Source organism: Zootoca vivipara, chromosome 15 (genome assembly GCF_965207765.1).
Source record: "Zootoca vivipara chromosome 15, rZooViv2.hap1.1, whole genome shotgun sequence".
In the NCBI taxonomy this organism is placed as follows: domain Eukaryota; kingdom Metazoa; phylum Chordata; class Lepidosauria; order Squamata; family Lacertidae; genus Zootoca; species Zootoca vivipara.
In genome coordinates, this window is record NC_142598.1 from 11671574 (window position 1) to 11696747 (window position 25174).

General features: G+C 46.9%; 1 protein-coding gene across 3 annotated transcripts in view; it reads right to left on the reverse strand.

The window, feature by feature from the left end:
* A2ML1 (alpha-2-macroglobulin like 1) overlaps positions 1 to 25174 on the reverse strand; it is a 98609-nt gene that overhangs the window by 34392 nt on the left and 39043 nt on the right. For 2 of the 3 annotated variants that reach the window (XM_060268975.2, XM_088658797.1), the window contains exons 1-12: positions 15839 to 16030; positions 13774 to 13957; positions 11519 to 11675; positions 10171 to 10223; positions 9035 to 9055; positions 8667 to 8826; positions 7582 to 7666; positions 6351 to 6483; positions 5876 to 5990; positions 4200 to 4309; positions 3222 to 3389; positions 613 to 849 (exon numbers count right to left, since the gene is read on the reverse strand). In XM_060268975.2, the coding sequence (XP_060124958.2) occupies positions 613 to 849; positions 3222 to 3389; positions 4200 to 4309; positions 5876 to 5990; positions 6351 to 6483; positions 7582 to 7666; positions 8667 to 8826; positions 9035 to 9055; positions 10171 to 10223; positions 11519 to 11675; positions 13774 to 13957; positions 15839 to 15909 (1494 nt within the window). In that variant the 5' untranslated portion in view covers positions 15910 to 16030. Of the gene's footprint in view, positions 1 to 612; positions 850 to 3221; positions 3390 to 4199; positions 4310 to 5875; positions 5991 to 6350; positions 6484 to 7581; positions 7667 to 8666; positions 8827 to 9034; positions 9056 to 10170; positions 10224 to 11518; positions 11676 to 13773; positions 13958 to 15838; positions 16031 to 25174 lie in introns of those variants that run through there. The other variant, XM_088658798.1, reaches the window with a different exon arrangement.

Consider the following 25174-nt stretch of genomic DNA (forward strand, 5'->3'; position numbering starts at 1 on the left):
GCGGTTCCCTCCCTGTGAGAAGTGAGGTTACAGGGAACCAGGCAGAGGGCCTTCTCGGTAGTGGCGCCCGCCCTGTGGAACGCCCTCCCATCAGATGTCAAGGAAATAAACAACTACCTGACTTTTAGAAGACATCTGAAGGCAGCCCTGTTTAGGGAAGTTTTTAATGTTTAATAGATTATTGTATTTTAATATCCTTCTGGAAGCTGCCCAGAGTGGCTGGGGAAACCCATCAGTTGGGCAGGGAATGAATGAATAAATAAGTATTATTTAACATTTAGGAAACTTCTGAAGGCAGCCCTGTATACGGAAACTTTTTAAGGTTTAAGGTTTTACTATGTTTTTATATATTCTGGAAGCCCCCCAGAGTGGCTGGGGCAACCCAGTCAGATGGGCAGGGTTCTAATAATAATAATAATAATAATAATAATAATAATAATAATAATAATAATAACTACTACTACTACTACACTCCTGGAAAAGACTCCAAGAACTGAACCAGGAAGGGTGAAAAGTGAAGTCCTGTCCTCTCTCTTTGGCCAGCTAGTTTTGGGTTGTTGCTTTTTTGTCTTGCCAACCCTGGCATCTTCTGTACTCAGCCAGGATGCTCACATAATAAGAAAAGAGGACTCCTTTCGCTTTGCCTTCTTCGCCTAGATCACTGTCCTTAATGCTGTAATCCACTTGAATCTCCTGCTGCTGATTGCAAGGCAGCACTCCTGGCACCCGCCGGACTTTCACAGAGCTCTTTGCAGTGGTGTAGTAAGGCTGTAGATAGAGGAAAGCGTTCTGGTAGTACTGATTGATTTTCCCCGGTTCATACACTGGATCCTCCAGATGGAGTCTTCCCTGGGAAAGAGATAAAGTTGCAGCCCTTAGTCAAACAACCAGTTAAAGTGACTGATCAAAAGAACTTTTGACTTTTCTTTTAACAGAACTAATGGTTAAGGTGGATAAGATCAGAACTTGGAAAGAATAGTGGGTTAAGCATGAATGACTACAGTATTTGAATGAAGATCTGATTTGTTTATTTTTATTTGTCTTCATTACGAGTTTTTTATTTTGTCTGATGATTAGGATTTTCCATGATAGTTTTGTTATAATTATTATTTGGATATACTATTAATATTGTTTTGTTTACGTTATTGTCCTTGGTAATCAGTTTTTTCTTCTTTTTTCATTTTTTTTCTTTCAGTGCTATATCATTTATATTTTAAATGTTGTGTATGTCTATAATTTCTTTTAGTATGTTTGTGAGTGTATTGTCTAAACAATTCTAAATAAAGTTTGTTTGTTTTTTTAAAAAAGGAACTTTTGACTACTGACAAAAAGACTCCCTAAAGAATCAGGAGACATGTGGAATCTTAAAAATATTAAAATATTAAAAGTCTTAAAAGAGGCATTATCCTTCACTCTCATAATGAGGGAATGCTTCTTCTCAAATTATACATAACACTGATGGCATGAATAGCAATCACATTGTGTGTGGGAAAAAAATATTCTAGGATTCCCTTCCCTATTATTATCAGGAGCATAGCACATGGGGAGGAGAGATTTAAGTGCTTCCCTCCCCATCCACGATCTCTGAATCCCCACCCCACACATTGGTGCCAATGGAAGACCCCCAAACGATAATTGTGCTTTGGGTGGGGTGGGGAGGTGAATGGGGAGGGAAGGTTTAAACCTCCCCTCTCCATATGCTGCGATTGTGACAACAATCTGGGGCAAGGGGGATGTTGCTGGTCTTTAATTTATAAAAGAAAAAGAAAAACCACAACTTTATTGCTAACCATTTGGCATGTGAAGTTAAGGCCTAAGATTAGGAGAGCGTATGTTGCAGCAAGCAGCACCTAAAGCCAAATTCAGTATGCATTTTTCCTTCAAAATTATTTTTCTATTCATATGTAAATGTATACAGGGTTAATTGATTGATTGATTCAGGTGACAGCTGTAATTAGATGCTTGCGTCCGCTGCTATTTTCCTAGAGAAAGAGGTGCCGGGACTTACTATGAACACCTCCCTCGTTCTCTTCGAATGGGGCGCCCACCTGAGAGGTGTCGGAATGGGAGTTCCGGTGCGTTCCGGGTGAAAAAAAGCCCTGCTTGTGTCTATTAAATTAGCAACTGTTTTGACTCAAGATATGTTTGATGCAAGACTACCATCTGCTGGGAAGTGGGGAGAAACAGAACTGATCCTATATGAAAGAGGATACAGCCACTACCACACTTCAGGGCTAGAGCATCTCTGTCCCAAAATGGCTTTGTATTGTATTGACAATGCAAGACCCATGTTGCACAGAGTGATCCTTCACAGTATGTCTCCCATCTGCTCCCTCTTCCATAAAGCACCACAAGAGCGGCCTACAGGCAATTTAAGTCTCACGTATAAAGACAATCAGCTCCTGTTCCTAGCTTCTCCTCCTTTCCCACCCAGTTCTTAGCAATTCCCTTCCTGCATTTGATCCCCTGCTAAGATACCCAGAGTGGACTCTGCTCCACCTGCCATGCTTTCTCATGTTTGGCTGCTGAGGACTTGTGCCTTATTCTGCTTCCTCACTGCTAGGAAAAGTGGTTAGAGTTTATAGAGTGTTAATGAAAGTTTGATATCATTGCTTATTCTGTATTTTGAACCATACACATTCTGATGGGGGGGGTCTATAGCAGAAAAGTGACGTAGAAATAATTTTTTGCCAACCTAAACTGCATTGCATTAATTATCCTCCACATGTGCTTTGCCCTCTCCTGATTAACAGGCAGTTGGAAGGAGAAGCTAGAAAAAAAGGCATTTGTCCATCAAACTTTACTACTAGTGTTATAGTCTAGGAGCTACCGTGTTTTCCCGAAAATAAGACACTGTCTTATATTTATTTCCCCCCAAGAAGATACACTATGGCATATTTTCAGGGGATGTCTTATGTTTATTACGCGTCCAGCCTCGCCTCTTCCTTGGCGCCCTCCAGAACTGCGCCTATCACTATGTCTTATTTTGGGGGTATGGCTTATATTGCGCAAATGCTTAGAAATCCCACTACGGCTTATTTTATGGGTATGTCTTATTTTGGGGGAAACAGGGTAGAACAAATTCCAGGCATGGCTTTTCCATTCAAGATTTCTCATGGAAACAAGGAAGTCTGGAGAGAATGTTTTTGAAGTCTTGTTCTGAAGCCATGCCTTTGCTTCTTGCTACATGGTGTACAGAGAATGCAGAGCAATTTCCTCACCTCCAGAGAGACTCTTTTTCCGTTCCATGCTTCTGTGTCTAAAGAAAACTCAGCTATGCCATTGATGTCAGTAGTAAGCAACATGTTGGTCTGGTTGTTATTTAAATTAATTACTAAGAACACATCGTGGTTCCTCAGGATGGAGCCATCTCTTTGCAGGGCTTTGAGCTGTGAGGAGGAAGAGGAATAGAGTTGAGATTTACTTACATCACTGAAATTATCCATGGTTGCTTCTCAGCTGCCTCACAACATCCATCATAGTCTTCAATAAACATTTAGAAAACAAGTCCTCTATTAGAGGGTTTAGATCAGGCATAGGCAAACTCAGCCCTCCAGATATTTTTGGCCTACAACTCCTATGATCCCTAGCTAACAGGATCAGTGGTCAGGGATTATGGGAATTGTAGTCCCAAAACATCTGGAGGGCCGAGTTTGCCTATGCCTGGTTTAGGTGATAGATCAGATGCAAAAGAAAGAGGATCTTCAGAGCAAAAAGAATCTTCCCAAAACAGGAGACAAGATGGGTTTCTCTCCAATATATAAAATTGTAATGATGTTGTCACACTGCAGTTTGCTTGGCCACAAACAGATGGTTTTGCAAAGTCTAGGGTGGTGTGCTGCCGAGCTGCTAGGAGGGCGGGTGGCACAGGTGTGGCAAGAAGAGAGGAAGAGGGATTTGGAGAATGAAGATGCAGAGCCAGGTGAGATGAAGAAGAGGGAACTGGAGGATGGAGACGCAGACAGGGAAGTGACCCAGGGCCACAGTCCAGGCAAGCTGAAGAAGTATGGCAAATTCTGAAAAGGGAGAGGTATGAGGGGTTGGCAAGGTATAAAGGGATGGCTGATTTCACCAGGTGTAAAGGGAGGGCAAGGAAGTTTGGCAGGAGAGTGTTTGTTTGAAATCATGTGGTCAATTGAGCTCATTTGTAATACAGCACCAAAAAGTACTAGGACGTTCTTGAAAATTATAGGAATTACCTTTCCCCTGAAGGGATAACCTTGATGGTAGTAATCATCTGTCTCCACAAAGTTCATAGATCCAGCTTGATCAGACATATAGAATTGACGAGCAACATTGGCTTGTACTCCTGCAAAAAAACAAACACAGAAAACCCTACCTAGCAGTGTCAGATATTTTTGCAAAGTATAACACAGCATGTACACATCATCCTGGGGGAAGGGGAAAAAAACATGCGCTCCAATATTAACCAGAATACTCTGCAATCCTAACTGGTACAAACCAGAACTAATCAATGGTGGTGGATTATTCAACCATAGGTAGTAGAGAACTTAGAATATTGGCACTCAGTAGATGCCAATGTATGGTTATTTTTCCCCTCTTTTTTAAAAACTCGGTTCCAAGCATTCTGTTGTGCAACCAAGAAACAGAAACCAAGACATGGCTTTGCAGATGACAGGGAGAGATAACACTACTTGTCAATAGCGCTATTCAGGCATAACTTCTCTGCGTTGAATAACACAAGGGTGGGGGAAGGGGGAGGGTGGGGGAAGGGAGAGAAGCAGGCACAAGCTTGATAACTCCACCCCCTGTTGCCATTTCCTGCTCCGTGGGTTGGAGGGCAACAATTTGCCCAGCGAGGAGCCTGTTCTACACAGGGAGGCTCACTGTGCAACATAGCAGGACCTTTTCAACACATAAGACAAATGCCCAAGTTGGACCAGCAACTCATTGTTGGCATCCATTTGTCTCAATCGCCAGGGGTGAAGTAAACCGTGGCATTAGCAACACGAAAGTGACATTTCTGGGGCACAAGCCTGGGCAGTGTGTATTGATGTCCTGGGCATAGCTGCCAAGTACCCCGTATTTCCTGGGAAACCCCCGTTTTTCCTTACCATTTCCCGGCGGTCTCCCGTTTCAGCTCCTCTCCCGTTAATCTCCCTTATTTTGGCTCCTGTCGGTGGCCATTTTTCTGGTGCTGCTTTGCCCATCTATGGGCACCAGAAAATGGCCAGCGCCAGAAGTCTTGTCTACGCATGTCCAGAAGTGTGTAGGTGCAACTTCCGGTGTCGCTTTGCCCATCTATGGGCACAAAGAATGGCCGGCGCCGGCACCAGAAGTTGTGTCTACGCACTTCCAGACATGCGTAGATGCGACTTCTGGCGCCGGCCATTTTTTGTGCCCATAGATGGGCAAAGCGATACTGGAAGTTGCGTCTACGCAACTTCTGGTGTCGCGCGGCTGCCAATCCCGGATTTCTCCACGAGAGACTTGGCAGGTATGGTCCTGGGCTGCCCAGACGACAAGACTGCCCTCTCGGCCTTGCTGATGTGGTGCAAAGGAAAGCAGAGCAATATGTTTGGCACCAGCTTGGCTGCAGGAGTTGCTAGAAGGAGATGTACAATGTACCATCTGACCACCTTAGGGACTCTACTCCAGATTTGTGTGGGGCCTTTTCTTCTCCTGAAGGCTGAGCAGTGTACATGGCCCTGTGGCCTCTCCTCCATAGATAATCATGCCTTCCTTTAATCGCGTTTTCTCTCTCTCTCTCTCTCTCTTTTGGGTGAGGGTGTTCCCCAAATTGCAAGCAGATTTTAAAGCAGACATTCCTGTTATGTACTTTGCTCAGTCTCTCACCTACACTCCAACACACCCACCCCTCGCCCCTCATATCCCTGCAAACACCAGACCTTACCTGTTCCAGCTTCTTCCAAGGAGGCCTCCACATCTATGCTGTGGCTGTATTCGTAGCTCGAAGGTCTGAACTGTGACAATTCCACGGCAGCAGAGAAGCAGCCAGTCCTGTCAGTCTGAAATAAACAGTCAGTGAAGGTAGCTAAGATGCCAATCACTGGTTTCGGGAAAGAACACAAATTCATGGAGCCTTCCTCCTACTCCTCAGAAGGTTGTTACAGATTTGGGGTACTAGAGTCTATTAGTGAATAGTAGACATTAATGAAAGTCAGAATCTAGCTAATAATTGGAGTACTGAAGAGAAAATTCCAGGCTAGTGGATAAATACAGGCTAAGCTTCCTTTCCAAGCCAGGGCCTCACCTGGGATGGCACATTTAAGATTTTTGGAAGCATCAGGTAACTCCTGAGCCCACTCATTTCCACTGTCCTCCAGCCCTAGAGCTTTTTCTCACCAACGCCTCTTGATCACGATTACCTGCCCTTTGAAATCCTGGCAGATGTCTGTAGGTGCTGGAGCAGTTGTATCTGGTGACCTCCAGAAATAATGGTAAGCTTTCTGGCACAAGGATATTTGCATTAAACCCTGGACAGGCTTGCCATATGTGTACCTAGAAAGGGGGAGGCGGGGAGTAGAGATAAAAAGTTTTGTCAGTCTCCAGCCATTACTCTTTATTTTCCTTTTTCTATGTGCTGTACACAAGCCTAGAGTTGCCAGCTTTTCTTTGGCAGGTCTCCTATGTCTTTAATGGAATGGAAAATTAAGATGAGAAACTTTCCCTATTGCTTTATATTAATGCAAGGGAAACCTTCCCTGGTTAAATTTGTACTTGTCATGCAAATGCTACAGGTACATGCGTACCTTTTCGGAGGGTTTGTGTGCTGATAATCTGATTTCTGCCCCGCTATGCCACTCACACAGACTTCAGCCATGCCGTGACACTCCTTGAATTTCCACAGACAGTGTTTTAATTGATACTTCTCCACTTAGCCTGAAAACCACCCACTATTTTGTTTTTAGCTAAAGATAACATTCTTAGTTATTTATAAACCTTATTCCGAAGGAATAAAACTTTCGATTTTTGTAGTTAATTATATTCACTGCTTAGATCCATCTTAGCTCCTTTGTCTGCACCCATGGTGTTAATGCTGCGAGCCCCTCCATTCTAGGCTCAGGTTGTAGATATGTGTAAATATAACCATATATCCTAAAAACACCGCAGTCTCTGCTGAGCTTCATTCCGGGGAAACTGTTCCCTGGAAAGCACTGGAACCCCCTGGAGTTGCTCCTTGCTCAGAGACTGGGGAGCATGTGCAACTATCAGATTTGCACAAAACCAGGAAACTGCAAAAGCTGAGAATTTACAATTGCCTGACTGTGTGCTTTTGTGCACTTCCTGGGAATTTAAAAAACAAAACAAGGTGCATGTGCAGCTTGCATGGCCTATTGGTATTTAGACGACATAATAAAATCAACAAATCAGAAGACAGGGAGAAACACAAAAGGGAACGCCTACGGCATGAACAGGAAAGACCAAAATTGCTCCCATTATATAAGTTCAAATACTTGCAGGTGTGGACTCCTCCAGTCTAATTCCAACAGAGAAAAAGTAGATAAGCAGCTAAATAATGCTCAAATGAAGTCATGCCCCTTGTTTAGCTCTGCTCTGCCCTCCCAAATAAAGTGATGGGTGCTCTGATATGTATACCTGCCACAGACTTTTAGAGGAAAGTTGCTGTCTGCTGAATAGATGATAGCAGGCTGCACCACCACCACTTCAAATTTGCGAATCACTGGAGAAGAAGAAAGAGAAGAGACCGTTACATGGCACACCATGAATCAGCTTGAAGAGAAGGTGTGTTGGCATTTGGCATGTTTTAAAGTGGGTTGATTCAAACTGTTGCCTTTCCTTTTTACTTACGAGAAGACGAAGTGGAATTTGGATTTGATATCCCGCTTTATCACTACCCTAAGGAGTAGTGGCTAACAATCTCCTTTCCCTTCCTCCCCCCCCCCAACAAACACTCTGTGAGGTGGGTGGGGCTGAGAGACTTCAGAGAAGTGTGACTAGCCCAAGGTCACCCAGCAGCTGCATGTGGAGAAGCGAGGAAGCGAACCCAGTTCACCAGATTATGAGTCTACCGCTCTTAACCACTACACCACACTGGCTCTACTAAGCACTATGAGCTTAGATGTAGAGGCAGTTAACAGGTTTACATGCATTCTTTTCCAGACTGACATTTTCTAATAAGCAGAGTCTGGATTACTTCACCTGGGAGGTTTTTATGATGCTGTTATGGAGGCTGTGTTGCAGAGGTAGAAAGGGCTCTGCAAAACAGAACTTCTTCATCCTGCATAATGCACAGGGCCGGCTCTAGGGGTAGGCTGGGTGGCGCGGGGCGCCAGGGCACCGTGCCGGCAGGGGGACGCCACGTGACAAAGCCGTGCGGAAGCCGTGCTGCGCTGCGCCCACCCACCAGGGCGGGGGAACCGGAGCGATCTCCGCACCATGGCGCCCGGGCGCCCGACATGCTTGAGACGGCCCTGACAATGCACCACCCAGCATCAACAGAGCCTGAACTAGAACCATGGCTTAACATGTACCAGGTGTGCCCAATGGAACATTACCACCTTGAAACAGGCTTTGTTCACCACGTATCAGGCAGGTAGGCTCCCAAATCAGCGGGTAGCGTTTTCCAGGCAGATGTTGTCCCCAATGTCTGCTGATAGAAACTGAATTCTAAGTAGTGATTAATGGAAAAAGAGAATGCTTCTCCAAAACTCATTTCATACCATATTCAAGCACTTCAAAGTGCAAGAAAGCCTTCCCATGATCCACATTGATTGTGTAGGTCCCCAGCATTGGTTCAGCAACCAACTGGTAGGACAGTTGCACAACCCCATTGTCTGGCTGCACATTATTCCATTGCGCAATTCGGTTGCCTGCAGGATCCTGCAACCACAATTAAAAAAAAAAACATGAATTATTGCAGCACATACCTGAGTACCTCCTAAAGGAGGGCTGGGAAGCATCTCTGAAAGGGTGGAAGTTCTGCAACCTCCTCAACCTTCTCCCCTGCCCTCCACCCCACATTGGTGTGTGTGTGTTTCAAATTACTGTACATCCGAAGAAGATCCCTGGGAAACGTGAGGGTGCTCACCTGCAACTCCACCAGCTGATGCTGAAAAAGAAAACAAAGAGGCAATCCCTTTAGTCTCCAGCATGTGTAATACGTCCAACGACATCCTACAACTCTTCAAGTTAGGGGAGGGGGTTGGAAAATCTGTGGCCCTACAGATGTTGCTGGAGTGCAATTCCTACCGTTTCTGACCATTGGTTGTGCTGGTTGGAGCTGACAGGAATTGGAGTCCAAGAACATTGGGAAAGCTGCAGCTTACCCACTCCTGTAGATGCAAAGGATGAGCAGGTGCCTTTAATTACAGATAAGGGGTTTTTTTTTTGGTTTTTTTTTTGCAAACACAGGTTCCTAGGCAGGCAGAAAGGAGGAAAGGCATATTCTTGCTCCCCCACTTCTAATACAGTATCTGGAATAAAATGGCACCCCGGCCTCTACACTCTGGGATTTTATGCCGTCTATGAATCCCAGCCATTCAGAAACTTCCTGAACATCCCATACTGTTGCCATAGCTACAATGTCATGCCAAGCCACTGAAGATTCCCTATTTAGCTTCCCTAAAGCTGTCAGGTGTTCAGAAAACTGAGCACAGAGGATCTGTTGAACTTTGTTGGTGCTTTATTTTTTTATTTTTGACCTGTTCTGAGTGCAGACAAACGGTTTCTCCACGGATTCTAAATCTAGTGCGTGGGAAATAAATAAAAAAAGGAGCCATTTGGGAGGTTGGTTCAACCTTCCTCTCATTCCTATCACTATGAGCACATTGCCAGCTCGTGTTTCTAGCGATTACAAAAAAAAAAAAAACACCCTACAATCTTGCTGTTTTTGGAACTGGGCCAGAAAGAAAGTTTGCAAGAAAGAGCTGGGCTCTCTCCTTCACCGAAATAGAAGCTATGAAAAAACCGCAAAATCTTGTGGATTGGGAACTCCTAAATGCACCACCGGTCATTACATGCAAGCACAAGCTGCTCTCAGAGCAGACTTTCTTTAAGTAAAGTGGCTGTCTAGAGTTTTGTTACGCACAGATTTGTTGCACTCATCACTAAATACTTTTGTACTCAGGTGAGGAGAAATATACTAAATGGTGGAGAAGTGCCCAGCCCAGGTCATTCCCATCTTGTTTTGCTTATTCCTCCCCGCACCCTGTTCAAATTTCTTACCTCAGTAGCCAACGGCATAAATCCTTCATCCAGGGTGATGATTCGAAATTGCACTGCAACAGAACAAATGCACAAAATGATCCTCTTAAAGTGCAGATCTTACGAGACGGCCTCGTTCCCCACAACAGTGCAGTGCTGGAGCCCAAGGTATCTCTCCCAGCCTGCCACCCACCAGCCAAGATTGTTCTCATCCTTTTTCAGCTCCCCCAAGCCTCCTGTTAAGGCCCCAAACTCTTCCAAGGACATCACGCCCAGTTAACCCGACAACCTACCAAATCACCTGTCTCTGTTCATAACTCAGGACAAGGGCAAGCACAGTTCTCTTGCATTGCCAGTGACCCTCAATGGTACTAAGTTGGCCATTCTTGGCCTTCTTGGTAGTCACGTCTGCCCTGTGGAATGCCCGCCCATCAGATGTCAAGGAAATAAACAACTTTCTGACTTTTAGAAGACATCTGAAGGCAGCCCTGTTTAGGGGATTTTTTAAATGTTTGATGTCTTACTATCCTTTAATGCAGGGGTTCCCAACAAAAATTTCTCGAGGACCCCTCATCGAACCGCTATTGTGACAAGGACCCCCATTAATTCCTAATCCTAAATCTTAATTAATTAATTCCTAATCCTAAATCTCTGTTTTGCAAAGAGGCAGCGTGCGCCAGGGAGGAGGGAGGGGAATGGAGAAGACAGGGTACATGCGCAGTAGCGCACAAATGAAGCTGACACGCGCAAAGCATCTTGGGGAGGTGAGCGTTAGTAGAATGCGCACGCTGCCTCTTTGCAAAACAGTAGTGTTTGTAAAGCGCCACCTAACGGCATACAGCAGAACTACTGCCTCTATTTAATTCTAGTTTTGCGCTAGACTCTGCTCATGCAGGAAGCGGCCAAAACAAAAAATCTGTTATCGTACAAAATATATTTAATATATAATTTATTCTAATAGCATCTTGCGGACCCCTCTGGTATAGCTGGGGGTCCGCGGACCACCTGTTGGGAACCACTGCTTTAATGTATTGAAGGGGCTGGGGTAACCCAGGAATTCCTCTGCAGCTTGTATTTTCCCTTCATATTCCCAAATAATCAAAATCCCACCATTTATTGATTTCTACAATTCCCTAATGGAGTCTGTTGCCTCATATCTGTAACATGCTCTAATGGAGAGATATATAAACACATACATTAGGATTACGCACAGGTCTGCAGTAACCAGTGGTGCCATGGCCCCAAAATGAAGGAGGGTATGCCCTCTTTTACTATCACATTACTATCAAAAGTGCCTGCCACTAGCCCGGCTTACATATTAAGAGCCAGCCTGCCAGCCCGCCAGCCCTAGGGACTCTTTTCTCCTTACCCACTTGTCCTGGAGAATAGATGGGCTTGTCCGTCTGCAGAAAAGTGCCACTTTCCGCTTTCTGAATAAGAACCTGCTTCTGCTCATCTATCTTCCCCTGGGCATCAGAAAGTCGGATGGCAGCAACTTCCTCCGAGCCATCTGCAGGGGATGGTACCTGGTTTACACAAGTCATTTAGCGTTAACAGGATCCCCCAATCCAGGAAGAATTAAATGCATGTATTTGAAAGGGAAGGGTGAATGAAAGAGCAGGAAAATGGAGAGAATGGGGTGGCGGTGGAGGGCAGTGACAAACACAGGTCAAACCCCCCACAGATGTTTCCTATTGTCCTGGACTTCTAACAAAGGGCAGCATGACAGAGAGACTGTAGCGGGAAGGATCGGCAGGATCCAGTAATCTGAACACTGGACCTCCATATGGGAGCATGATTTAACTATTTGAATGGAACTCAAAGCAGCATCTATGGGGTTGTTGCAGTTTAGCCTAGTCAAGTAGGCTGAGAGGGAGGGCGATTGAGCCACAACCACCCAGTGTATTTCATGGATGAATCATAGAATCATAGAGTTGGAAGAGACCACAAGGGCCATCCAGTCCAACCCCCTGCCAAGCAGGAAACACCATCAAAGCATTCTTATAGAATCATAGAAGCATTCTTATAGAATCATAGAAGAATCATGAGCAGAGCTGTGAGCCGGACACTTCTACAGCCAAAAGCAACACCCTTATCACCAAACCACAATGACTCCCCCAATGGACAGGGCTTTGGCTGTCACCAAAGCATTTCCGTGTGTGATTTTTAAAGTACAATTGCAGTGTCAACCTGTTTTGTGTGGTAGACAAAGCACTCCATGCTTTAAAGGGTTACCGTGCCTTTAATTTAAAACTTGTTTCATTCATTCTCATTGTGTGCTGATGTGCACCTTCTGTGCCAACTTCCACATTCCTGCTGAACACTTTTCTATTCCAACAGGCTTATATAGGCAATTAAGAATACGTTCTTCCACAACGGCTAATTGATGTCTGTTTTTAACCTTTCAATGGTTTTATGTTTTCATTCCTGTAAACCACTCCTGTAAAAGAGGCTGGTTCTGCCTCTTTTCTTGCTTTGTGTTGAGCCTTGTGTCACTGGATGTTGAAAAGAAAGAGTGAACCCTTTTGAAGGGACACTCTTTGAGCAGCAAGGACTCATCCACTCTGTGGCAGGAACACTGCACAATACAATACAATACAATAATATCAAGCCCTACTCCTAGCATCTCTTCAGGCAAGCGCAGACTGGAGTGATAGGAGACTACAGTCTATATAATGAGGTACAATTCAAATAATTACAGGAGGAAGCATGTAAGTGACAGGGGGCTGCCACCTCTTCCTATCCTCAGGTTAGCGTTTCCACTACTCTCGGTCAAACTGACAACTTTTTTCCTGCCCTCTTAGAAGTTGGCCTACAAAAATTCTAAAAACGTTCCTGAGCAGGTGGAATGTTCTTGTGCACTCCATGACATCACACTAGCTCAGCTAATCAGTGTCAGAGGTGAGGCAACACTGTACAGATCAAAGGACACCATTCTGCACAAGCACAGTTAGAATCATAGAATCATAGAGTTGGAAGAGAGCACAAGGGCCATCCAGTCCAACCCCCTGCCAAGCAGGAAACACCATCAAAGCATTCTTGACATATGCCTGTCAAGCCTTTGCTTAAAGACCTCCAAAGAAGGAGACTCCACCACACTCCTTGGCAGCAAATTCCACTGTCGAACAGCTCTTACTGTCAGGAAGTTCTTCCTAATGTTTAGGTGGAATCGTCTTTCTTGTAGTTGAATCCATTGCTCAGTGTCCGCTTCTCTGGAGCAGCAGAAAACAACCTTTCTCCCTCCTCTATATGACATCCTTTTATATATTTGAACATGGCTATCATATCACCCCTTAACCTTCTCTTCTCCAGGCTAAACATACCCAGCTCCCTAAGCCGTTCCTCATAAGGCATCGTTTCCAGGCCTTTGACCATTTTGGTTGCCCTGTTCTGGACACATTCCAGCTTGTCAGTATCCTTCTTGAACTGTGGTGCCCAGAACTGGACACAGTACTCCAGGTGAGGTCTGACCAGAGCGGAATACAGTGGTACTATCACTTCCCTTGATCTAGATGCTATACTCCTATTGATGCAGCCCAGTTGATTCTTCTGATTTATACTCTGTACTTTATTATTATTTTTCATGCGTTCAGACCAGATTTACTACTGATATACATCACTCACTGCGAAAGTCAAGCACTTCAGCTGTTTCTCATGCCATCTGAATCCATCCAGCAGAACGTGGGTCTTGTTCTTAGTCTCCAAGGTGATGCTGAGCACTACAGAGGTTTCCACATCACCCAGGTCCAGGCACAACTTCTCACTGGATGGGTAGTTCAGACGGGCTGGAAGGACCAGCATGTATTTCCTGAATGCAGAAGATGAGAGGGAGAGACGAGAACAAGAACATACCTTTCTTTAGGGAGAGAGATTATTTGCAGGCAATTGGTCCAGTTATTTGCACTCTAAAGGGCATTCCTGCCTGAAATCCAGCACTCTGCCTTGGTGTAAGGCAGCTTCCTATGTTCCTATGATGGTTTTGCACATGCTGATTATTGTTTATTGTATTTTAATTTTTACTTTTATTTTAATGTAACTCAATCAATAATCAACCTTTATTGGCATACAGAGAAAACAGGAATATGTGGATCAAAACATAACACTGGCATCTGTTCACAGATAAAACTATACAGGCATAGTAAGGTTTAAAAGTAGTGGGTCCAAATGTCTGATTCCAATGCTGAAAGAGAGGTTAAATTGTTCTGACACCTATAGGGTTTATTGAATTTCTGTGAGCATGATAGTATGGAGAAAATAGCAGAATATTTGAGCAACGCTGTGAAACTACAGCATCACAAGACTTGAGTGGTACTCAATATACCGTAATTTATGAGTCACCTTGGAAGGATTTATATTCTGAAAGGCAGGATAATTAATAATTGTGTAACCACAACAACAAACAGAACAGCAACAGCATCTGCACTTTCCTAGTTGCAAGACTCTTCAGATGAACAGATTTTGTGCAGCAGAGTTGGTGAAGAACTAGCGCCTGTCCAAGGCTCTGGAGGAAAGCCGCTATGAGAGTAGCCAATGCTAGTCTTGGACCAACAGTCTGATGCTATAATGCAGCTCCATGTACTGTATTCAAATGAACTGGAGAATGAACAAAGCTGCCCCTTCATTAGAATTCTGCTTAGGAAACTGCATTTACTGCTTTGTCTCAGGGGTCCATCTGATTGGGCTCATCCACACTCTTGCTTGTGTTGTGCCTAGTAAGCACAGGTCCAAGTGGTTTCCCCCTTACCCAACTCATTTCCCAGGGAAAACCAGCTCTTTAGTGATCAATCAGAACAAATGGCAATCCAGGAAAATGTGAATTGCTGTTTGCTCTGATTGAGCGCTAAAGAGCAGTTTCCCCCATGGGACAAGAGGAAGTGTGGAAAAGCCCAATGAGTCTCTGCCATTGTGCCTACTTGCTACATCACTGTTCTCGAGCCTTGGGAGTATTCTTCAATGTTGGGTCTCCGCATGTTGTTGAGCTACAACTCCTTTCATCCCTGACCACTGGCTAAGCTGACTGGGGATGATGAGAGTTGTAGCCCAACAACATCTAGGGACCCAAGGTTGAAAAACACGGAGGCAAATTTGGAGGTTCCGATTTGAGTGAAACATCAGAAGACTTTCTGAGGGAAGTCAAAAGTTGTAACGGAGATTCTCAAAAGAGGTACATGGTTGGACAACACATAACAAACAACCCACCTCTTTTGATAATCTCCATTACAACTTTTGACTTCCCTCAGAAAGTCGTCTAATGTTTCACTCAAATCGGAACCTCCAAATTTGCCTCCAAATGTTTCAACAGCTGAAAATTGGTAGCAACTCTACTTTTCTTCCTCATGAAATTCCACTTTGAGCTTCCTCTCAGAAGTCTGTAAGTTGCTCCAGGAAAGGCAGCAACTGTCACGACGTAGCATTCCCTCTTGGTTAACCTCACTCCTTCATTCTCCCTTGCAGGCAGGTGCCTCCTTCAGCCTTTCTGCTTTTCCTTTCTTAACCACTGACACAAATTTCCACCTGTTCTTTCCCCTTGTGATACATTCACCCTAACAGCCCCCTCCCCCCGCTCAATATACTCCTTCATGGCCCTCACAACTCTGAATTCATAAGGACCAGCTTCTCCCTCCCAGTCATGTCCTCTATAATTCTGTTTCCCAGAGATCACAGGTCTTCCAACCACATAACAACTTACGGGACGGAGTCATCTGCACCAGCTAACTCGAGGAAGGGAGCAAGGCCATTGAGAATGAGGAAGAGCCACATATCTGTGGAGACCTGCCTGCAGGGGGCACCGCAAATGTCCAAGCAGGAACTTGGAAGAGGGAGGACTGACGTCTCCCTTAACTTGCTTCTCAGCTTATCTGATCCTCATTTTATATCCTCATTCTGCCTGGCGTGTGACTCTCAAGTGGCCTCTCTGCCCAGCATTTAAGAAATATGATCCGCCACCTGAGGCTCACACAGAGAACAGGGGAGGAAAGTCAAATACAGCAGGTGTGAAACAATCTGGCTTTGGGACAGAGGCAGGTGTGTCCTGAGAAGCTGGCTAGGCCACTTACTAACATGCCTTTTCCCCTTTTCCCCTTCAGAGCATGGAAACACCTATGCACTGCAATGGTCTAAATGTTTGTGCAATATCATGGAAGAACATAGGAATTCGTTCATATTTTTTTTCAAAATATAGTCCGGCCCCCCCACAAGGTCTGAGGGACAGTGGACCGGCCCCCTGCTGAAAAAGTTTGCTGACCCCTGCCTTAGTATTTCGGCACCTACAATTCCTAGAAGAAAAGCTTCGGGGGTTTTTAAAGAAAAGGTTGTTTTAAACATTTTTTTCAGTTCATTTTATATCATCTCCCAAAATTATTTTAATACTTTACAGGTCCACCACATGTGGTAGAAGGTGCCCAATTTTTCCTTACATTTCCAGCATGTATTTGACCCAGTAGAAATAGGGTGGTAACAGGTGTGAATCTGAACCCACACATGTGTCCAGCACTCGCGTTCATTCCTGCATCTACGACTAAGAGGTTTAGAACCTTTTGCTAAGAGTTTTAAAATACATTTGTTTTGAATATGTGCTTGCCCTTAACCTTATGCCCACAAGAAGTTCACTCACAAGAGGAATAAGGTTGGCTTATTACAGGCATCCCCAAACTGCGTCCCTCCAGATGTTTTGGCCTACAACTCTCATGATCCCTAGCTAACAGGACCAGTGGTTGGGCAAGATGGGAATTGTGGTCCAAAACATCTGGAGGGCCGAAGTTTGGGGATGCCTGGCTTATTACATGAAATGAGTGTGACAGAATACAGTCATACCTTGGATCCTGAACACCTTGGTACTCAGACATTTTGGCTCCCGAACGCCGCAAACCCAGAAGTGAGTGTCCCGGTTTGTGAATGTTCTTTGGTACCCGAATGTCCGATGCTGCTTCCTGCAGCCAATCAGAAGCTGTGCTTTGGTTTCCGAATGTTTTGGAAGTCAAACGGACTTCTGGAATGGATTCTGTTTGACTTCCAAGGTATGACTGTATATGGAAGCTGCTTTGGACAACAAAGCGGCAATATAAGCAGGTAGCAACTCATACACACCTTGATTCAAAGAGTAGAAGAAACACCTCTATCAAATACCTAAGGAGAGAGAGTGAGTGAGTGACATTTGTCGTAGGTCTCACACAAAAAGGAAAGCAAGAAAGGGAGAAGAGCATACCTGTCCTGAAGCAAGGCATAGTGTCAGGTGGTCCTTGAGAGCTTAGGGCAGGGGTCCCCAGACTACGGCCCCCGGGCCGGATGCGGCCCAATTGGCCTCCCAATCCGGCCCGCGACGACCCCCACCGCCCGCTGCCGCCGCCCGCTCTTACGGCGCGCGGCGCGGCGGCGATCTTCAAAATCGGAAAAAAAACGCCAAAAATCCTTTGTGCGCATGCGTATGGGCCTCTCCCGACCCAGAAGAGGTCATTTCCGGTGCAATTCCGGGTCGGGGGAGGCCCATACGCATGCGCACAAGCGATTTCCAGCGATTTCCCCCCGACCGTGTGCGTGTGCGCATGCGCGCGCACTCCCCCGCCCTCCGGCCCACTGCGCGCGCACTCCCCCGCCCTCCGGCCCAAAGCCCGGTAAGTCTGGGGACCCCTGGCTTAGGGTGAAAAGGGGTCCACGTTGGAGCTGTAGGAGCAAGCCCACCATTGAACATCTAGGCAGGGGTCAGCAAACTTTTTCAGCAGGGGGCCAGTCCACTGTCCCTCAGACCGTTGGGGGGGTTGGACTATTTTTTTTTGAGGGGGGGGAATGAAGGAATTCCTATGCCCCACAAAAAACCCAGAGATGCATTTTAAATAAAAGGACACATTCTACTCATGTAAAAACATGCTGATTCCCGGACCATCCGTGAGCCAGATTGAGAAGGCGATTGGGTTGGATCCAGCCCCCGGGCCTTAGTTTGGGAACCCCTGTACTAAGGCACCAGAACAGACTTTTATGTATGCGACCACTGCTGCCCGGATATTATGAACCCAGAGATGGAAAGAAGACACATTCCCCCAAAGAGAAGAATGGCAGATTAAACTGATGGACTATGCAGAAATGGCAAAAAAATGACCTGAAGAATTAGGAATCTGGAAGATCAAAATTTTAATAAGGAATGGGGAAAATATATAATTTATCTTAAAATCATTGTAAACAATTAAAATTATCAGTAGGACTGGAATGACGTTTGTGGTTGGATGTTGGACTATGGTTGTAAGGGAAACTTAAGAGAACTGGATCAAAAGAGAAGATGTAGGAGAAAAAAGTTAACATAAGGACCCACAAAGGGCATGAGGAGAGTCCATGGGAATTGGTGGAATTCTCTTTTTGTTTTGGTTGCTCGGTGATGGTTTGTAAATTTGAAAATTAAATAAATTTATAATTTAAAAAACACACACCTTATTTCTACTGAATAAATGATTTGTGCTGTCCAACAGCCTGTGGCTAAGAGGGAAGGGCACTAGGTCTTTTCATGTGTCTGCTAAGTGTCCCACTTTACAGAGGGCGGTCCTCTATTTGAAGGTGTTCTCTATTTGTTCAGTCCAAGTCTGGTCAACAGACTAAGCAGGCAGACGAATCTCCTCCGTAGTGCCTTCCCCACTATGGTGAGACGTATATCTGTTCAAATTATAGTATTTATTTCTAAATTGGTGCCTATATACTGTATTATGATATGCAGATCGCGGTCCTTTAGTTTGGCCAAGCATAGCTCGTTCCCCCTAGCCTTCCTGTTTGGGTCTGGGCTGGTTTCTCTCGTAAATAGATGTAGTGAGCAGCGCATGTTATGCATGAGGGAATTCAATGAATGAATGACCTTTCTGATTTCACCAATGGCACCACAGAAAACAGAAGCCAGTGTTTTCCCTTTCCCTCAAAGAGAAAATGATAGGTTACATTAATAGGTGGGGTGTGAAAGAATTTGCATAGGGTTCTTGACCCACAGCATTTTCACTTATCGCCACTGAGGACTTGTTTCTGCAAGTTTCTGCAGGCTATTATTGCAGGGTGTTAGCGACAGGGGTTTCTGAGCCATTGTTTGTTTACTTTTAGATAAGGATCAGGTGTTTGTGTGGTCTCTGCTTTGACATTTAGGTCCAATCATTTCTGCTGCATTAAAATTAGCCGAGGTCACCCAGCGGCTGAAGGCTTCCAATTCATATTTCGGTATGCAACTTAAGCTGCTTGCATGTTCAATAGGTCAGGCACAATCCCTTCTTTGTAGATGCTTTTGGTTGCTTCACTGGGCATCATTTGCAGAAATGCCAACCCGATAACGTCTTATGCAATCTGCTGAAACCTTTATATTCTGTTAACAATACTTTAGTATTTCGTGGTTGTTTTTGAATGAAAACCCTTCACAGACAATTACTGAAGTGCCAATTAATTCTCTCAACCCAATTACATGTTCCTCTCAGCCCAATTACATGTTCCTGTCGAAGCAAGGTGAGGGGAGCCAATGGGTCTCGAACCCGTGGTGACTTAGGGACTTCCCCTGCCTGTGAAGACAGGCTTCGGCAGATTGAGTGGATGAGACCACTCTCTGCGTCCAGTCCCTATGTCCGCGCTACTGCGCATGTGCCCCACGGACACAGGGATTGGACGCAGAGACTGGACGCACACACACACACGCTCTCCCCACCCCACCCCCACCTACCTGGCCTGCCGGGTCGGCGCTGATCAGCGCTGCGCGGAGCGCCGGATCGAGGAGCCGGTCTGCAGAGTCAGCGCCCAGTAACGCCGCACAGAGCATCGCCTCCTCGATCCAGCACGGCATTGCTGGGCGCTGACTCTGCAGACCGGCTCCTCGATCCGGTGCTCCGCACAGCGCTCACATATGTTCTAGCGCCCGTTTATTTAACGGGCTGAACGACACTAGTAGGAAATAAACAGCTATATGACTTTTCGAAGACATCTGAAGGCAGTCCTGTATCGGGAATTTTTTTATGTTTGCCGTTCTATTATGTTTGATATATGCTGTGAGCCACCCAGAGTGGCTGGGGAAACCCAGCCAGATGGGCAGGGTATAAATAAAATAATAGTAATACAGTAGTAATAGTAATAGTAATAATCAGGAGGAGGAGGCAGGTTCTGCATGTGCTGTAGAGGGAAGTGAGGGGCAGATGGGGCATGACAACCTGGGAAGGTAGCCCCTCTAGGAGAAGGTTTCTCTAATCCTAAACCTCTGCTGTCTTGCGGGATATATTCAAGAGAAGAAAAGGCTACTGAGTAAACCCTAATACAGTAATAATAATTTTATTATTTATACCCTGCCCATTTGACTGGGTTGCCCCAGCTACTCTGGGTGGCTTTCAACACATATATAAACATAATATAACATCAAACATTAAAAGCTTCCCTATACAGGGCTGCCTTCAGATGTCTTCTAAAAGTCTGGTACTGTAGTTATTTTTTCTCTTTGACATCTGGTGGGAGGGCGTTCCACAGGGCGGGTGCCACTACCGAGAAGGCCCTCTGCCTGGTTCCCTGTAACTTGGCTTCTCGCAGCGAGGTAACCACCAGAAGGCCCTTGGCACTGGACCTCAGTGTCCGGGCAGAATGATGGGGGTGGAGGCGCTCCTTCAGGTATACTGGACCGAGGCCGTTTAGGGCTTTAAAGGCTCGGAAACGTACTGGGAGCCAATGAAGGTCTTTCAAGACTGGTGTTATGTGGTCTAGTGACCTTTCTTGATCACAGGCCTTTGGAGAACTTTTGTAGATGGAGCTTTGAGCAGAGAATATCTGGCTAAGATCTGCGCCAGCTTTCTCTTTCTAAAAAAGCAAGCTTCTAGCCCTATGCTCATGAAGGCAAGCATGTGGTTATGTGATTGTAGCCTTGTAAAAGCTCAGAAGCCAGAGGATTTTACAGATTGAGATTTCCAGTGGCTTTGCTACCCTAGATAGCTCCTTGCTCTTCCTCAACACTAGCAGAAGAAAAAGTAATTATGCTGAAAATGTGAAAAATTGCACAATTTTACTCTTGCATAATGCAGTTTTTTTGTGACCTAGAATGTGGGTTGCAGTGGGCAAGACCCCCCACTCTTTTTCTTTAGCTTAAAGTACACACAGTCTCTCATTATAACCCAGCCTTTTAACTTATACAACAAGGGGCTGTCAGTTGCTGTCAGTTTGGGTAGTTAATATCCCCTTGTTCCAATTGAGGGACCCTCCACCTGTAAGCTTTCTTGAGAACTAGAAGGATGTATCTCAGCTTTTGGTAAACCTAGGAGGGTTTAATTTGCAGACAAATTTGCAGGCAACCCCTGCATTGGTTTGCAGACTCTCTTAAAAGGCAGTAAGGAGACCTTCTCCCTTGGGCACTTCTCAGAAAGTTTTCTGGAGCTCCATAAGGTATTGCTTGCATCACTTTGTAAATCTAAAGCGATGGGAGGGAAACCAGTTTAGCTATGATGATGTCCTAGCAACCTTTTTGTAAAACTGGTGTAACCTGTCCAGGATGCCAGAACTTCAGCTTTGATGGGACCCTTCAAAGTTAATTATCACTCCAAGGAGTTTACAAGGGAAGAGGAATGGGACTGGCAAGAAAAAGTTCAACATCATAGCCAATATCATGGGCTAGCTGGATGAAGAAGAGTGCTGGGAGCTGGCCACCCAAGAGCCCCCCAGGGAGGGCACTGAAAAAGAAGACTTAAATCCTGGATCCTGGTGGTGGGATATTGGCCACACCTCAGAGAAGGGGACAAGCCGGGAGGTGCTAGAAGCAGGAAGAATGAGGGATCAAAGAGAGGCAGAAGTAGACAGGTGGCCCAGCCCAGGGAAGGGTGATGAGGTTTCCAGTTTGGATTGACTCTAACAGAGACGACAGAGGGGAACCAAACCCTTCATCTCTCCCACAGCTCCAACAGGACAGCCTCTCTGGACCCACTGACTCCCAGAACACGAAGGATATTACATGCTGCTGAGCAATAGGCCAGACAGGTACATAGAAAGGCTCCTAACTTCACTGTAGAAGACTATTGCAGAGGAAGAGCCCTGGCTCAGAGGGCTAAGGAGCAAAGGAGGGGCCAATTGGAGCAACTTCTTCATTGGGAGGGTGTCACAGTGGCCGGAGTGGACTACTTCAGAGTAACGACGCTACGCAGCTCTGCATTTTATTCTTTTATTGGTGCTGCGTATTTACAGTGCTGAAGTCATTGCTATTTACACGGAGTGATGTGATCAGTCGGTTTCAGAACCTCCTAATGGCTTTTGGCGCGTCTTTCTCCAACACAAAAGCTTTGGCAGACCCATCCTCTTTCCCCTCCTCTTTCTGCGTAGTTCTGGAGTTGGGGGGATGGGTCTCCCCCCCTTATTCGCCCCTTCCTGTCCCACCTGGGACCCTGGCTCCTCTACCTTGCCTGAGCCTCGGACACGACTTCCTGCTTCCCCACTGGAATCGGAACTCTCTCTGCTTTCCCCTGTGCTCGGTGATTGGCTTGAACTCAGGAGGGGAGGGACTTCGCGATATCCCCTGTCCCTCACATCCACCCCCCTCCCAAGCTCTCCCTCACCCCTCCCCAGGTCCCCCCCAGGTGTCGGTGACGACTGGAAGCCTAAGAACTCAGTGCTTTCCGAGCCCGTTGGTGTGAACACCTCCCCCCAGTCCTGCAAGCCCCCCCCTTCCGCCTGGGAGGATGGGAATCCCAAAAAGTCCGTGGCGTCAGAGCTGGTGGGGGTAAAAATGTTCTGCCAATCTGCTCCTTCCTCTGACTGGGTGGATCTCGGTGACACCCATACCTCATCCTCTGGTTCCTCAAACTCCGCTTCCCAGCGCCATGGTGAACTGCTCTCCCGTGCTTCCTCCCCCTCCCCCTCCCTTTCCATGTGCCAGGGCTTGGGTCTATGGGGAAAGAGGGCGTGAAATTCTTCTACCAGGAATTCCTCCTGTATCTGAGTGGCTGGGACCCATTCATTCTGGGACGGTGGAGCATCCTCCCATGCCATGAGGTACTCCAGTCCCCCCACCCCCCACCTTGAATCCAGGATGGCCGTGGCCTCATTGAGTTGCTCCCTGCCTTCCCTCTCCCCCCCTCCCTCAGGGGTTTGTTCGCTGCCTCGGAGCCTGCTGCTTTCCCTGTACGGCGACAGCAGCGATCTATGAAACACAGGGTGCACCCTCATGTCCTCTGGCAGTGCCAGCCTGTATGCCACCGGGTTGACCTGTTGCGTGACCGTGAAGGGGCCCAACCTTCTGGGCGCCAGCTTTTTGCATCGCCCTCTGATGGGAAGGCCCTCCGAGGACAACCAAACTTTGTCCCCCACCCTAATGACCTCCCCCGGTCGCCTGTGGCGATCTGCCCCCTTCTTGTACGCTTCCTTGGCTCTCTCCAAGTGTTCTCTGAGCTGCTGGTGCACCGTCTCCAGTTCCTCTGCCCAATCCTCAGCCTGTGGGCCCTCCTCCTCCTCCTCCCCCTCCCTCTCTGGGAAAGATCTGAGGTCACGCCCGTAATTGGCCTTAAAGGGCGACACCCCTGTGGAGACGTGCACCGCATTGTTGTAGGCAAATTCTGCCAGTGGCAGGCGATCCACCCAGTCCGTTTGCCGCTGGCTGACGTAGCATCTCAGGTACTGCTGCAGAATGGCGTTGACCCTCTCCGCCTGTCCATTGGTCTGCGGGTGTCTAGCCGTCGACAAGCTGACCTCCACCTGCAGGAGGTTCATGAGCCGCCGCCAGAACCTGGAAACAAATTGGCGGCCACGATCCGAAATAACCCTTAAAGGTAATCCATGCAGTCTGAATACGTGATCCACAAACAGTTTGGCTGTCTCTTCTGCAGAGACCGCCCTGGCACACGGTATAAAGTGGCACATTTTGGACATGAGGTCCACCACCACCAACACTGCGGTCTTGCCCCTGGACGACGGCAGGTCTGTGATGAAGTCCATGGACACTACTTCCCACGGCCTGTGCGGTGTGGCTAAGGGCTCCAGCAACCCTGCTGGTGGTGCCCTGACCACCTTTGCCCGCTGGCAGGTGTCACAGCCCCTTACATAATCCCTCACATCCTCCCGCACCCCTGGCCACCAGAAGTGTCTCATGACTAGGTGAGCGGTTTTGTCCCTCCCAAAATGACCCGCCGTTGGGTTGTCGTGCATCTGCTTGAGGACCGTACGTCTAAGCTGGGTGGTGGGCAGGTACAGTGCACCCTTGTAGAAAAGCAGCCCCCTGCGTTCTGCAAAGTCTTTTGCCTGCTCCCCCCCCTCTCAGTTCTCTGAAGATGCGGTTGGCAAATTCATCCGCTGCCGTCAGTGCTGTGAGTTCTGCCTCGCTCACCACTGCTGCTCCGCAGGACCATGCTGACGGGGGGAAAATGTGCCTGGGTGCCGGTGGCGCCTCCTCCTCCATGTACTCTGGCTTGCGGGAGAGGGCATCCGCCCTGACATTCTGCTCTCCCGGGATGTAGTGTATGGAGAAGTTGAAGTTCGAGAAGAACTCTGCCCACCGTATCTGCCGCTGGTTGAGCACCCTGGCAGTTCTCCAGAACTCCAGGTTCTTGTGGTCCGTGCACACCTGGATGGGGTGCTTGGCGCCCACCAGGAAGTGTCTCCAGTGCTGGAACGCAGCGTGGATCGCAAGAAGTTCCCGATCAAACACCGTGTAGTTTCGCTCTGGCTGGGTCAACTTCCTGGAGAAGAAGGCACAGGGTCTCCACTCTCTGTTGGCGTCCAGTTGCAACAAAATGGCGCCCACAGCTTTATCAGAAGCATCTGTCTCCACGCGTAGGGGCGCGTCCTGAACCACGTGGAACAGGTTCTGGTCTGAGGCGAACACCCTCTTGAGGCTTTCAAACGCTGCTTGCGCCTCTGGTGTCCACCTGAACTTCTGCTTGCCTCTCAGGCAGTCAGTGATGGGAGCCGTAACGCGAGAGAAGTTCTTGATGAACTTCCTGTAGAAGTTGGCGAAGCCTAGTAGGCGTTGGGCATCTTTGCGCGTCCTGGGGCTGTGCCAGTCCAGGATGGCCTGCACCTTGTCCTTGTCCATCGCCAGCCCCTTGTCTGACAGCTTGTA